Source organism: Piliocolobus tephrosceles, chromosome 11, assembly GCF_002776525.5.
Source record: "Piliocolobus tephrosceles isolate RC106 chromosome 11, ASM277652v3, whole genome shotgun sequence".
Classification (NCBI taxonomy): domain Eukaryota; kingdom Metazoa; phylum Chordata; class Mammalia; order Primates; family Cercopithecidae; genus Piliocolobus; species Piliocolobus tephrosceles.
The window spans coordinates 51770990-51785720 of NC_045444.1; the positions used below are offsets into that span (position 1 = coordinate 51770990).

Genomic DNA, 14731 nt, shown 5'->3' on the forward strand with positions numbered 1-14731 from the left:
AAAAAACGACACAAGCCTGAAGAAAATAAAAGTAGGTTTGGGCAATGTGGGTGGCAAGATGAGCCCATATTTTGCACCCAGGGTGAGTGGAAGAGGTGAGATGGTCAAGTAATTCACAGCATTCTTTTAAGTAACATCTAAGTGCACTCTGGAAAAGACAGGGCAAAAAACAAATGAAATGGCCTCCGGTAGTCCCAAGGTGGAAAAAAAATTAAATAGTAAAAATAATAAAGAGAAAGTATTGATATTACTGTAAAAAATAGATCATATTTTTTCCTTTCAATTTTTGTGCTAACTGGGGATATTTTATTTCTAAGTATGAACTGATGTTCTCTAAATTCAAACGTCTTTTTATTAAAAGCATTAGTAGAGGTAGCCTGTAGAGCATATCTAGTTCTTTGAGTTGCCCTGCTTGAAGGATTGCCACCTCTGTGTCTCTGTGGCTCTAACCAGGCAGCTCTGACTGGGGTTTAGAAGAACTGAAACACAGCTCTAGGACTTTCTCTGCCATTTCCAACTCTTTTTAGTAACACAGGTAGTAACATACAGTCATCTATTAGTCAAACAGTTCCCACCTCTCTTTCTTCTTTTCCTCTTTCCTCTCTCCCTCCGTCCCTGCTTCCCTTTCTTCCTTTTCTCCCTCACTCTTCTTTCCATCCAGTATTTGTCGAGTACTAACTAGGCCAGGTATCCTTCTCAATTCTGGAAACACAGCAGTGAAGGGCAATGTTTCTGGTCACTTGATGCTTCTGTTCTATGATTTATAGTTTTTTTGGTTTTGTTTCACAAGGGCTACAAAAAACAAAAAAAACCAAAAAAAAAAAAAAAAAAAAAAAGCCAAACCCCAAAAACTCAACTGAACAGAAAACAGGATAAAGGGATGGAGAGCAAGAAGTGGTGCTACTTGATATAGGCCAGTGAGGGAAAGGCATTCTAAGGAAGAAGCAGCACCAAAGCAAAGGCCCAAAAGAAAATGAGGCAGCAGCCAGATGGACCTTTGGGAGGAGCACATTCCGGGAAGCAGAAACAGCAAACAAAAAGGCTCAAGGCTGTAACTGGCTTGGGCTTTTGTCTACCTAGTTTCTGTTATTCCTTTCTTCTTTACTATCAGAATTCTGATTTTATTCTACAGGGTATTAGATGCAGCTAAAAGATAACGTTTCCCACCTTCTTTTGCAGCCACGGAGTTGATACTACTAAGGGCTGGGTTTTATTTTTTTGCTGGTTAAGCCCTTTTGTCCAGCTCTGCATCCACCTTCCCCATCTGGGCCCTGGAACATCAATGCCCAGCACTGCAGTGGTCATCTTGAACCATGAGGTGATGCTCAGGCAAGTCAGAGTAACAATGTAGAACAAAAAGAGAGAAGGCTCTGGTTCCTGAAGATACCATGGAACTGCCATACAAATCCCTACACAGTGTACTTTTAGATTTCTTTTACAGACAGAAAATTAAAAGCCGTGCGTTTTTAGCCTAGAATTTTCAGGGGCATCTCTGCCATTTTCAATGAAAGCATTTCTAAAGTCTTTGTAGGCTAGGGACGGAAACAGAGATGAGTTATGACAATGTTGCAATAATCTATGTGGAAGATGGCAATGGCTTAGACCAGGGTGGCAGTAACAGAGGTGGTAAAAAGTGATGGCATTCTAGGTGTACTTTGAATGTAGCACTAACAAGGATTTGCTGATAGACTGGAGGTGATCTATGAGAGAAAGATGAGACAAAGATTAACTGTGAGGTCTGGGCTGGCATAACAGTGAGCAGTGATGCCACTCACTGAGGTGAGAGGTGGGGGTGGAACAAACTTAGAGGGGAGGGAAAGATCAGGTGTTCTATTGTGGACAAGTTAAGCTTGAGATACTCCTAGACATCTGAGTGGGAATGCAAAGAGGCAGAGGTGTACATGAGTAAGGGCTGCAGATAAATGTTTAGGACACATCAGTACATACATGGGATATAAAGCCATGCAGCTGGACAAAGTCACCTAGGGGGTGAATATATAAAAAGAAAGGAGGTTCAGGAACTGAAGCTAAGAGTGTTCTGATATTTAAAGGTCATACAGAGAGGAGAACTCCAACAAAGGAGACTGAAACAGCGGGCAATGGGGCAAAAGAAGAACCGAGTGAGTTTAGGATCTCAGAGACAAATGAAGAAAGTCTTTCATTGTGGAGGGGGATAAACTATGCCAAATATGATGACAGGTCAAGTCAGCAGAGAACTGAGAACTGAATCTGATCTGGCGGTATGGGGGTCACCGACCACATTGCAGAAGCGACTTCCCTGGAGTGCAGCAGTGGATGAGACAAAGTGAACACAGCATGTTTGAAAATCCTTCAGAGAAAAATTTGTTGTCAAGAACTGAAGAACAGAGAAAAATTTGTTGTCAAGAATTGGGAGGGGATGAGAGTTAAGAGTTGATTTTTATTGACTGATTTATTTAGAGCAGGAAGATGTCACAGCACAGTTATATGTTGATTAGCAAAAATTGAGAATTCAAGAGAGAGAACTGTAAGAGTAAAGCCCTTTGGTAGGTGAGAAGCTGGACAAAGGCGGGATCATAGCCTGGGGAGGACAAAGGCTGAGGAGTGGGTAAATCTAGTGACAAAGAATGGGGAAGTTCTCTTCCAGGTGCAAGTATTCTCTTAGTGAAGTAGGTGGCAAGGCTTTTAACTGTGGGCAAGAAATGGGGCAAGGGTGTTGGAGGTTTGTGTTGCAGGAAGTCAGGGATCCCGAACACAGGGACTGGTTGAAGCTGTGGCAGAAGAACATAAACTGTGAAGATTTCATGGGCTTTTATTAGTTCTCCAAATTAACACTTTTATAATTTCTTATGCCTGTCTTTACTGCAATCTCTGAACATAAATTGTGACGATTTCATGGACATTTATCACTTCCTCAAGCAATACTCTTATAATTTCCTGTGCCTGTCTTTAATCTCTTAATCCCATCATCTTCATAAGCTGAGGATGTATGTCACCTCAGGACCCTGTGATGATTGCATTATCTGTATAAATTGTTTGTAAAACATGTGTGTTTGAACAATATGAAATCTGGGCACCCTGAAAAGGAACAGGATAACAGTGATTTTCAGGGAACAAAGGAGATACCATAAGGTCTGACTGCCTGCAGGGCCGGGCAGAACAGAGTCATATTTCTCTTCTTGCAGAAAGCAAATAGGAGAAATATCGCTGAATTCTTTTCCCAGTAAGGAATAACCCTGGGAAAGGAATGCATTCCCAGGGGTGGGTCTATGGACGGCTGCTCTGGGAGTGTCTGTCTTATGCGACTGAAGATAAGCGATGAAATATGCTCTGGTTTCCAGCAGTGCCCTCAGGCTTGCTAGGATTAGGATATTCCAGACTGGCGAATTCTAGTCAGACTAGTTGTCTGCTCTCGAATGCTGTTTCCTGTTAAGATGTTTATCAACAACAATGTGTGCCCAGCAGGACATGGAACCTCATCAGTAATTCTAATTTCACCCTGGCCTTCTGATCTTGCTCTGCCTCTCTGCCCTTGTGATCTTTTATTGCCTTTTGAAGCATGTGATCTTTGTGACTTACTCCCTGTTCATATCTCTCTCCCCTTTTGAAATCCCTAATAAAAACTTGCTGGTTTTGCGACTCAATGAGCATCATGGAACCTACCAACAGGTGATGTCACCCCTGGAGGCCCAGTTGTAAAATTTCTCTCTTTTGTACTCTTTCTCTTTATTTCCCAGACCAGCTGACATGTAGGGAAAATAGAAAAGAACGTACGTTGAAATATTGGGGGCTGGTTCTCCCAATAGTTTTCAGGAGACAAGAGAAAGTGGGAAAAAATAGTTAGAATCAATGAATTCATTCTTGGAATACAGTAGGATTGCCAGGTTTGTGCTTATAATTTAAAGTGAGACCAGTCAACAGTGTTGCATTTTCCTTATGGCCATTTCAGCTATTCAAGCCCATGTGTGGAATAAGTAGACAGTCTGATTCAACTAGGGACGGAGTTTGCCCAAGGGCAAAACCACTAAACAGAAGAAAAAGGAGTAAGAGAGGGGTGACTGCAGTCAAAAAATACTATCAGTGGGTATTTACCTGGCTTACGTTCTAAAAGCTGCTGTAAATGAAACACCGCTTGTTCATAGTCTTGTTTTCTGAACATAAGATCAGCCATCATCTATAAAGATAAAAGTTGGTTCTAAAAATATTGCCATGTATTTTACACAACACATTCTTCCAATCAAGATTTAACACTAGAAAAACATAGATGATAAACATGAGGAGGGGGCAGCATTTTATAAAAAAACAGGAATTTAAGGTTCAAGCCCACCTTGAGCAGAATAACTTGGAGATCAGTGTAACAGAAGATAATGAAGGATGCGAAACAGATTGCTCTGCTTGCAAAATTGTATTTTTAGCAAAAAATATGTTCCTAGCAGTTGTTTTAAAAACAGAAATTTGAAAGGATTTGCACACTGTATGTGCTATTGTAGAAAAGATAACTCACTGAACCTGACTAAAATAACAATGAGAAGATTCAAAAACAAAACAAAATTTAAATCATAACTATTTTGAAAAATTAAAAATGAGCAAGACCTACTGAGATTTTTCTTATTATGTGCTGTAAAATGCAGATTTCATATATTTCTTTTTAACCACAATAACTTTAAATAAACCTCACAAAATGTCATCCACATAGCTGTCTGCACAGCTAACAAATATTTTAGTCCATGTAAAAATAAGAAAAAAAACAACCAAAATTCTATTCAAAACAGAACATCTCAGACTGATATATGAAGTTTTTTTTTCCCCTGTAACTCCAAAAATTCCACCCAAACTCTTAAATGTGTCCACCATTCCTAAGTACTTAAAAGTTAGTTCTTAGCAAATTAGTGTTACCACATGAACTCCACCTAACCAAGCATCCCCTTAGGCATAAACAAAACAGTAACTAGACCCAAAAGGGCATGTAAAAACCTGACCTAGGTTTATCTTTCTTATAAATAAAACCCTAATGATTCTGGGTCTTTATTGGTAAAATGTAGTCATGTTAGAAAAACGTTACTTCTTCCAAAAGCCAACATGAGCCATGTCTCATCATCTAGTAGTAGTTCCACGGGGTAAAATTTAAAACTTATAAAACACAACTGCTTTTGTTGTACCGAAGTTCCTTGGACTGACCATGGTAGCAGCTTCATTATCCTGGTCACTCTGAAGCAGTAAAGCACACTGCCGCAGGCAGGAATCAGGGTCATCTTGTGCCAGGTATAATCGTGCCAGTTCCAACATAATCTGTAGAGTAAAAGGCTAGATTCATCAGACACTGTATAGAATAAAAAGTGAATGAGGAAAATATGTGGACACAGATTAAACTTTAGTTGACCAAAAGTCATTGCAATAAAAATGCCAAGTATAATAGACAAAAAAAAAAAAACATAAAAAACTGTACGTATACCATCTCTATTTTCTCTTACACTAGAGAAAAGAACAAAGCAAACGAACAAACAAACAAAAAAAACAGAGAAATAGGTAGTAACTCGCTTCAAAAGTAGAGTGACATAATGCATTGTGAAAAGAACACTGGTCTTAAAACCAGATTGGATTCTAGTCCCAGCTCCTCCATGACAGGGCCAAGTCAGGTTCCTTCTATATCTCTTAATCTGCTTTCTCATTTGTAAAATAAAAAGCTTCAAGCAGATAATCTCTAAGGTATGCCTCAGATTTAAAAGAAGGATTTCAACTCTTTTAGCCACCACTGAAAAAGGTATCTGTTTGGTTATGCCTTGCTAAAGGTTGTTTTTGCCATTTATCTGAAAAAATTATATTAATAAAAATGTTCAAATTAGTCATTAAGTTCTAGAGGACAGTGTCTTTTGTACATGATCACCTACTTAAGTGTTTAGCCATTAATTATTTTCAAAAATTAATAATCTCTCCAGATCTTCTCAGATCTTGACAGAGTTAAAACATTTTAGTTTTTATATAACCAATCATGTATGTTAAGTGTGCCACACCAAAATTATCTTTACATTTATTCTCTCACTGTGCCATATGAGGTCATAGATTCAGCCTAGCCATTTTTGTATCCTTAGTACTAAACACCAATTGAAATACAGAGTGTACAACAGCTGTTTAGTAAAAGGAACTGAATTATCTAAATCCAGATATTTGTGATTGAGAAATTATTTAAATTATTTTAAAATTATTTCATTTATTTTGATAAATTAAATTGATAAAATAAATTAATTTGAAAATTATTTGTTATTTTTATAATTAAAAACATAAATATTAAAACAATTTGCAGGTTGCTTTATATTACTTGTTCCATTACAGTTTTTAAATTGTAATGTTCTTTTTTTTTTCTTTTTTTTTTTTTTTGAGACAGGGTATTGGTTTGTTACCCAGGCTATAGTACTGTGGCATCATCATGGTTAACTGCAGTCTTGACCTTCTGGGCTTAGGTGATCCTCCTGCCTCAGCACCCTGAGGAGCTGGGACTACAGGTACATGCCACCATGTCTGGCTAATTTTTGTACTTTTTAGTAGATGAGGGTTTAGCCATGCTGCCTAGCCTGGTCTTGAACTCCTGGACTCAAGTGATCTGCCTGCCTTGGCCTCTCAAAGTGCTGGGATTATAGGCATGAGCCACTGCATCTAGCCTTAAACTCTAATATTCTTAATGTAAGGCATCATGTAAGATTTTGAAAGTTTTCGAGGAATAATATTAATCTTTTAACTTGTATTTTTGTTATATTTCTTTGTAAATCTTTTTTTCTATTTTATTTTATTTTTTGAGATGGAGTCTCGCTCTGTTGCCCAGGCTGGAGTGCGGCAGTGCGATCTTGGGTCACTGCAACCTCCGCCTCCCAGGTTCAAGTGATTCTTCTGCCTCAGCCTCCCAAGTAGCTGGGATTACAGGAGGCGCCCCCGCACCACGCTGGCTAATTTTTGTATTTTCAGTAGAGACAAGGTTTCCCCATGTTGGTCAGGCTGGTCTCAAACTCCTGACCTCAGATGATCCACACGCCTCGGACTCCCAAAGTGCTAGGATTACAGGCATGAGCCACTGCACCCTGCCTACATCTTCTTTTAAAACAAGCTGGTAAAAATTTTACATCTGAGGAAATTAGAGGACATCTGGAATAAAAGGTACTTAAAATTTTATAAAGGTACTGACCTTATTATCTGTTTCACAGTGAACCAGAGCCTCTCTATAAAACTTAATTGCTTTTTCATAGTCTCGCTGAGCGACAGAATGTTTTGCAATCTTTGCACAAATTTCAGCTGCTAAATGTTTCTGTGCAGGAACTGCATCTGGCTGTTCCATCTGAACACGTTTTAGTACCCGAGCTTGTAATTCTCGAGCCTAGAAAAAATCAGGATAAAAGGAATAAAAAAAATAAAGAAAGGAAATTAAATTCTCTATAACTCACACACAGCATAATTTTACAGATTTATTTAAACATTATGAACCCTTGATCTAACAAATCCTGATCCAAAGTAAATGTATTCTTGAGATCTCAAGCATGTACTTGTTTGCAAATGAGCCAGCATGCATATATCTTTCCAACAAAACACTTACGGAATTACTGAATCTTTACCCACTGTTACAAGCATGTGTATAGGAAGTGCACTAAGGAGGAAATACAACCTTGAAACAAATACAAAGAGATGGGGCCTTCCTCAGGGTAAGAATGTAGAGTAGATTGTTAAATTGGAAGAATATCAGCCTTTCCACCCATCCATCTGGTTTCTGGAACATTGAGATGTTCCTTCAATAAATGGTAAGAACTCCCATGTTTTAGGTCTTCAAAAATAAAATTCACTATGTTTCAGCTATACATAATGATTCACTAATGAATGCATTCATTTAACAAATAGTAAATGCCTACCACATGCAACATATTATGCTACACACAGGGCACCCTTCTTGGGAGTCTTGTCAAAATGTTAGCAAACAATTGCTTTGAAACAGGTTTTCTTTTTTTTTCTCTCAAGCCAGAGGTTTAGAGAGTCATAACAGCATTCTCTTGCAAATGAAATAAAAATATAAGTACATATAGCATGTGGTTAACATTAAAACTGTTTCATGAAATTTTTATTTTGGTTATATTAATATGTGTTTAAGTATGTCAGTATATGTACCTTTGTGTGTTTTGGATTATACATATGCATACATCTGTTCATGTTTTTACATAGCTATACACATATACACACACTCATGCATGTGCTCCTAGTAAAAAACCTGAAAACAATTGGTTTAGATAGGACGATCTCTGTCTTGCAGGAAGGCATCCTTGCATCCTTGAATTCTTGTACCTCTACATATCAAGATGTCCTCCTCTGACATCACTTAGCCAACAGGAAAGTACAAAGCAGGGAAAGATCCCGGGGCCCATTCCTAGCACCTCAGGGGTAAGGGTACCATCCCAAGGACACAAGTTTCCAGGTAACAGCCTCCAAGAATTTTGTTAGAGATGTCCCATCACTTATGGCCCTATACTGTTTTACATCTGGACTCTGAATTGCAAGTGTAGGAAAGAAAGTGAAAATTAAAGAGAAAGTGGAACAAATATTGGTGACAGAGGCCCCTGGCAAACTGCCCCCAGAGGACAGTTGTCCCTTTTCGAACAAGATAAGTGGAAAATGCTGTTGCTATGGGAGTACATAATAGAAAACCTAACTCAGTCTTGGAAGTCAGGTGAGAATTAAAAGAATGGCTAGTAGTTACACCCTGGTGAGTTGGGGAAAAAGAGATGGCATGAAGAGATGGAATGGCTCATAGGCATTAGGAATCACATGTGAAGGAAAGATAATAAGGGATATAAGGGATACACTGTTTGATAAAATAATTAAAAGAAAAAATGGCTGGAAAGATACACAGAATATACAACAAGTAAGCCTGTTAAATAATCTACATTTTATCCTAGAGGCCATGGGAAGCTACTATGCCATGTTTATAAGCATTGGCATGACAGGATCAGGTTGTCTTTGGGAATCATCACCCTGGTGGCACTGTGAAGAACTGACTGGAGGGAAACGAGACTGGAAGAGGATGGGATCAATCAGGAGGATACTTCAGGACTGTAAGCAAGAAATAACGATGGAGTTGACTAAAAGATGACAGAGAAGGCTACAGAAATGCAGAGTTATTGGAAAAGTCTGAAATGTTTAGAAAGCAAAATTCTGAAGACTTGAGATTTCCCTAAATTTACCATTTCTGTCACTGCCCAAAATGTTTAGCAACTTTGCAAAAACACTATGACGGACCCCTAAGTTACATAATGTGGAGAATTAAGCTCAATAAACGGTCGCTGAATAAATGAACAGAAAATATCAAAAACTTTGACTCCACTTACAGGTTTCTGTTTAAATTGCATCTTAAGATTTGTCTCTTTGTCATTCAGAATACACAGCATTGTCATCATTGGGAAGAATGTTATAGTTCCTCAAACCTTATTAAAGATGAATAATCCCTGGGCTCTAACATATAAACTCAAAACTGATTACAGTTTGGGGTGCTGGTATTGTCTAGCCATGGCATGCTATTTTTTGATGTTGCTTCATATGTCTGCTTTTATAACACAGGGCCTCATATGACCATGGTGACTGGGACTAATGATATTCATAAAGGAGTGAACTAAGCTAAATTTATTTCTAAAATGTTTTAAAAGTCTACACTTACCAAAGATTACACTTTCCTTCTAGCTTCTGATAGCTAACCTATTGCTGGGTGCAATTCTCTATCATGTGATTCAGAAAATAAGAACTAAAATGTACCAACAATTAAGGACAAGCCATTAATATTGTTTAAGATTACATACTTCAATGATATCATAAACTTAGATGGATATCACAGAATCTAATAATCCAAGCTCAATTCATTCACAACTAGGACAAAAAAATTTTGGGACTTTCTACTGAAACTTGGGTAAGCACCCACACTCATGCACACACACGTGCACACACACATACACATGCCCCTGTCGGTTAAATATCAAAACCAAAACACTATAAATTATTTGCAGAATGCAGAACTCTTCTGGGTACACGGGAATCAAGTCGAAAGGTGACTAGTACAGTATCCCGGAAAGCACAAAGGGTTAGGACTGAGGCATCTGCATTCCACTTTAAACTCTTCTAGTAACCAGCTGTATAATCTTAGACAAATACTCTCTGTGGGAAAATGAGCACAGTAATACATAAACTGCTTGCTTACCTCAGAGACCTGTTGCTTCCAACATATCACAGGAGCTCACAGACACAGGATAAATAGAATGAGACAAAAATAATGGAGGTCTTTTTTTAAAAATATCAAGTATGAGGAAGGCAAGAGATCATTTCACAACTAGACAACTGCAAAACAAACCAATATTATGGATCCTATCTGGGGAACAGTAAAGTGCCTCCAGGGGACTTGGGAAGTAAGATTATCCCTCTCAGAAGTAAGCTGCAAAATCAACACATAATAGATAGAGAAGACAGGCAAAATCGCTTAAATGAGATGGAGAACCTAGAAGATTTACTTAAAAATCTTCCAGTGTCTGATACTGAAATAAAATATATCACATTGTGTTCCCTATAAACAAACTTTCAAACAACTAATTTAAAATGCCTGACAACAATAATGGAAAAGGCAAAAGTAGAATAACAGAATTTGAATAAGAAGAAATGTGTATTGTAATGTAGCTAACACTGAAAAATAATAAAAGGAGGTATAAATAACACAATAATAAAGGGGAAAGTGGAATAAGAATAATTTAACTCATAAAAGTCAAGAAAATTCAGAAAAAAATAAATTGTAAGATGGCAAATCCAAATCCAAATATAATTCATAATTATATTACATGTTAAAAAATTATAATAGATTAAGATTGTCAAGAAAAAAATTATATGCTGTCAGATCTTCAACAAAAGGACACGGAAAATTGAAAGTAAAAGAATGCAGGAGATATACCATGCTAAAAGGAAGCTGGACTTAGCCATATAAACACAAGACAAAGGAGATTTTAAAGCAAGAAGCATTACTAGAAATGAAGAAGGCCATTTTATTATTTTAAAGAACTTAATTCACCAGGAAGATACTGTAATTCTAAATCTAGATCATTCAATAATGTATCTTCTAAATAAATGAAGCAAAAATACATAGAACTAAATGGAAAAAGAGAAATCCACAATCACACTGAAAGACTTTAACATTCCTCTCATACAAACAGACCAAAACCAAGAAAACAAATAACAACCAAACCCTAAGAACAGGGATTATGTAGAGAAATCAATCAACAAATCCGACCTAATTGACATATGGTTGAACTAAGTATTTGTTAGGTTGGTGCAAAAATAATTGTGGTTACAGTAATGCTAGAAACACATTATTTCAAGTTCACATGGAACTTTTACCAAAATTGATTATAACGTGGGATGTAAAGCAAGTTTCAACAAATTGCAAAGGATTGAATCATGCAAAGTATGTCTTGGCCCAGCAGAAGTGTACTAGAAATCAGTATCAAAAAGATAACAAGCAAATCAGAACTCCATAAAAATTGAATGCTACACTTTTAAATAACCCACTGGTCAAAGAACTAATCAAAGTGAAAATGAGGAAATGTTTTACACTAAATAATAACAAACTTGTGGAATGCTGATAAACCAGTGTTGATGGAGAAATTTATTGCTTCAAATGAATAAGAAAAGAACAAAAGCTTGAAATCCATTACCTAACATACTGTTTCAAGAGGCTAAAAAATAAAATAAAATAAAAATTAGTAAACCAAACCCAAAGAGTGTAGAAATTATGAGGTTAAAAGAAAACATTTCATGAAGCCAGAAAAGGCAAACGTTGACCCTTCGAAAATATTAATAAGATAATGAACCCCTAGCATAATTGATTATCAAAGAATAAAAATAAAATTACTAATATCAGGTTTGTAAAAGGGACCTTTTTCACTTCATTTGTAGACATTCAAAAGAAAAGATACAATAAACAAGTTTATGTTAATACATTTAACGATAAACTGACTACTTAAAAAAATCCAAAATGATATAAGAAGCAATTTGAAAATGATCAGTCTGAAATCTATTAAAAACTTTCCTTCAAAGAGTTGGGTCTCAAGGTCTGGAACACTGAATTGTTCCAAACATCAAAGAATTAGCAGCTGGGTGCGGTGGCTCACACCTGTAATACCAGCACTTTGGCAGGCCAAGGCAGGTGGATCACCTGAGGTCAGGAGTTTGAGACCAGCCCGACCAACATGGTGAAACCCTGTCTCTGCTAAAAATACTAAAACTACAAAAATTAGCTGGGCATGGTGGTGAGCGTCTATAATCCCAGCAACTCGGGAGGCTGAGGCAATAGAATAGCTTCAACCAGCCGGGCGCGGTGGCTCAAGCCTGTAATCCCAGCACTTTGGGAGGCCGAGACGGGCGGATCACGAGGTCAGGAGATCGAGACCATCCTGGCTAACACGGTGAAACCCCGTCTCTACTAAAAATACAAAAACTAGCCGGGCGAGGTGGCAGGCGCCTGTAGTCTCAGCTACTCGGGAGGCTGAGGCAGGAGAATGGCGTAAACCCGGGAGGCGGAGCTTGCAGTGAGCTGAGATCCGGCCACTGCACTCCAACAATCCGGGCGACAGAGCGAGACTCCATCTCAAAAAAAAAAAAAAAAAAAAAAAAAAAGAATAGCTTCAACCTGGGAGGCAGAGGTTGCAGTGAGCTGAGATCATGCCATTATACTCCAGCCTGGGCAACAAGAGTGAAATTCCATCTCAAAAAAAAAAAGAAAAAAAGAATTAGCATCAATTTGTTGAACACACAGATGTAGAAATCCTGAACAAAATATTGTAAAACATCTTTACATTCCAGCAAATCTTTTAAAAAATTATATCAAAGTGACATTTATTTCAGTGATATAAGCGTGGTTTAACATTTGAAAATAAATCAATTTAATATACCACATTTGAAAAGAAAAACGGGAGAAAAGACATATGATCATCTTGACAGATGCAGAGAGTATATCTGATAATAATTTAAGTGACTTATAAAGAAGTTGTTAGCAAAACAGAAACTGAATCATCATAAAAAAACACATCAACACATCAACTTGGGAACATACCTAAGGAAATCTGTGTAAAACCTCTATATTGAGAACCACAAAATATTAAGAGAAAAAAGAACATCTAAATAAATGGGAGGAAGAAAGCATTAAGTTCAAATCCTGATTATGACACTAGTCATATGACTTCACACAAGTTATTCAACCAAGTCTCCTTAGCTATAAAACAGGATTAAAAAATTCCAACCTTTCCTAATTGTTATAATAGTAGTAATAATATATTTAAAATGTATAATCCATAAGCATTCAATAAGTATTTCGATTTTGACATATTTTCTGCAGCTGTTTGGCCAAAACAGATTGCTTTCCTCTTATACATGGCATATTTCCTTCTGCATCCATCTCCTACCTCATGACCACACTCACAGACAAATGCACTTACCTGTTGTAATGCAGTGATCGCATCACCAGGTCTTTCCATTTTACTATAAACTTTTGCTAGAAGAACTTGACAATGTCCATCCTCCATGAGAGCGGACAGTTCATTTACTATGAAAGAATGGAATGTAATGGAAAAAATTATTCATCTTAAATAAATATTCACATTTTTCCAGAATTTTAAAAACTGGGCTCTAGAAAAAATGATTTTGAAAAATACTGAATACAGTTAAAATTTTCTCAATTACCTGAAGAATGGCCAAATTAAAAAAAAAAAAAAGGAAAAGATTTAGGATAAACACTGGCTGGATGAAAAGTTAAAGAACTGGTTAACAACTAGAGGCTTTTCTTAGACATATATTGAGAGATAACAATTTAACCCCACAATAATTTCCACTTTTACCCTTAAGTGTATAAAAATTTGTTTACAGAAGTCATTAAAAGAAGATAGGGTAGTTGCTATACGCAGTTAAGAAGATAACTGCTCTTTTAAAAATCAAAGATAGGGCCGGGCGCAGTGGCTCAAGCCTGTAACCCCAGCACTTTGGGAGGCTGAGATGGGCGGATCTGAGATGGGCGGATCACGAGGTCAGGAGATCGAGACCATCCTGGCTAACACAGTGAAACCCCGTCTCTACTAAAAATACAAAAAACTAGCCAGGCGAGGTGGTGGGCGCCTGTAGTCCCAGCTACTCGGGAGGCTGAGACAGGAGAATGGCGTAAACCCGGGAGGCGGAGCTTGCAGTGAGCTGAGATACGGCCACTGCACTCCAGCCTGGGCGACAGAGCGAGACTTTCAAAAAAAAAAAAAAAAAATCAAAGATACTTGATAAGCAATAAAGTACAGTTATTAAGAGCACTGACTTTGATGTTGAACAGTCTGGTTTCAAATCTAGGCTTTACCATTTACTAGCCCTTTAATTTTGAGCAAGGTACTTAACCATTCTGTAATTCCCTCTCATCTGTAAAATAGGAAAAATGATAGCACTTACCTCACAGGGTGGATGTAAGATTTTAAAAGCTAATAAGTTACTAAATAAGTTAAAATATGCAAAGTAATGAAAACAAACTCTGGTACATGGTAAGTGCTTTTTAAATATTTGGTTAATGCCAAATATTTTGTGTCTAAGAACAATAAAAGAACCCTAGATAATTAACAAAAATGTTTCCTCCACCATTTGTCAAGTGCACAGTTCATGACACGCTGTGCCATTTTGCCAACTAGGTAGTTTTGAACGTATCAATAAAACTGAGTTTCAGATT

General features: G+C 37.3%; 1 protein-coding gene across 8 annotated transcripts in view; it reads right to left on the bottom strand.

Annotated features, from left to right (window-relative positions):
• Positions 1-14731, bottom strand: part of TTC21B (tetratricopeptide repeat domain 21B) — a 94898-nt gene that overhangs the window by 34891 nt on the left and 45276 nt on the right. For all 8 annotated transcript variants that reach the window (XR_002725543.2, XM_023188134.2, XM_023188129.2 and 5 more), the window contains exons 19-22: positions 13473-13579; positions 7154-7342; positions 5158-5268; positions 4072-4153 (exon numbers count right to left, since the gene is read on the bottom strand). Coding sequence is in view for 7 of the 8 variants with exons in the window: in XM_023188134.2 (XP_023043902.1) it covers positions 4072-4153; positions 5158-5268; positions 7154-7342; positions 13473-13579 (489 nt within the window). In the remaining variant the exon portion in view is untranslated. The remainder of the gene's footprint in view (positions 1-4071; positions 4154-5157; positions 5269-7153; positions 7343-13472; positions 13580-14731) is intronic.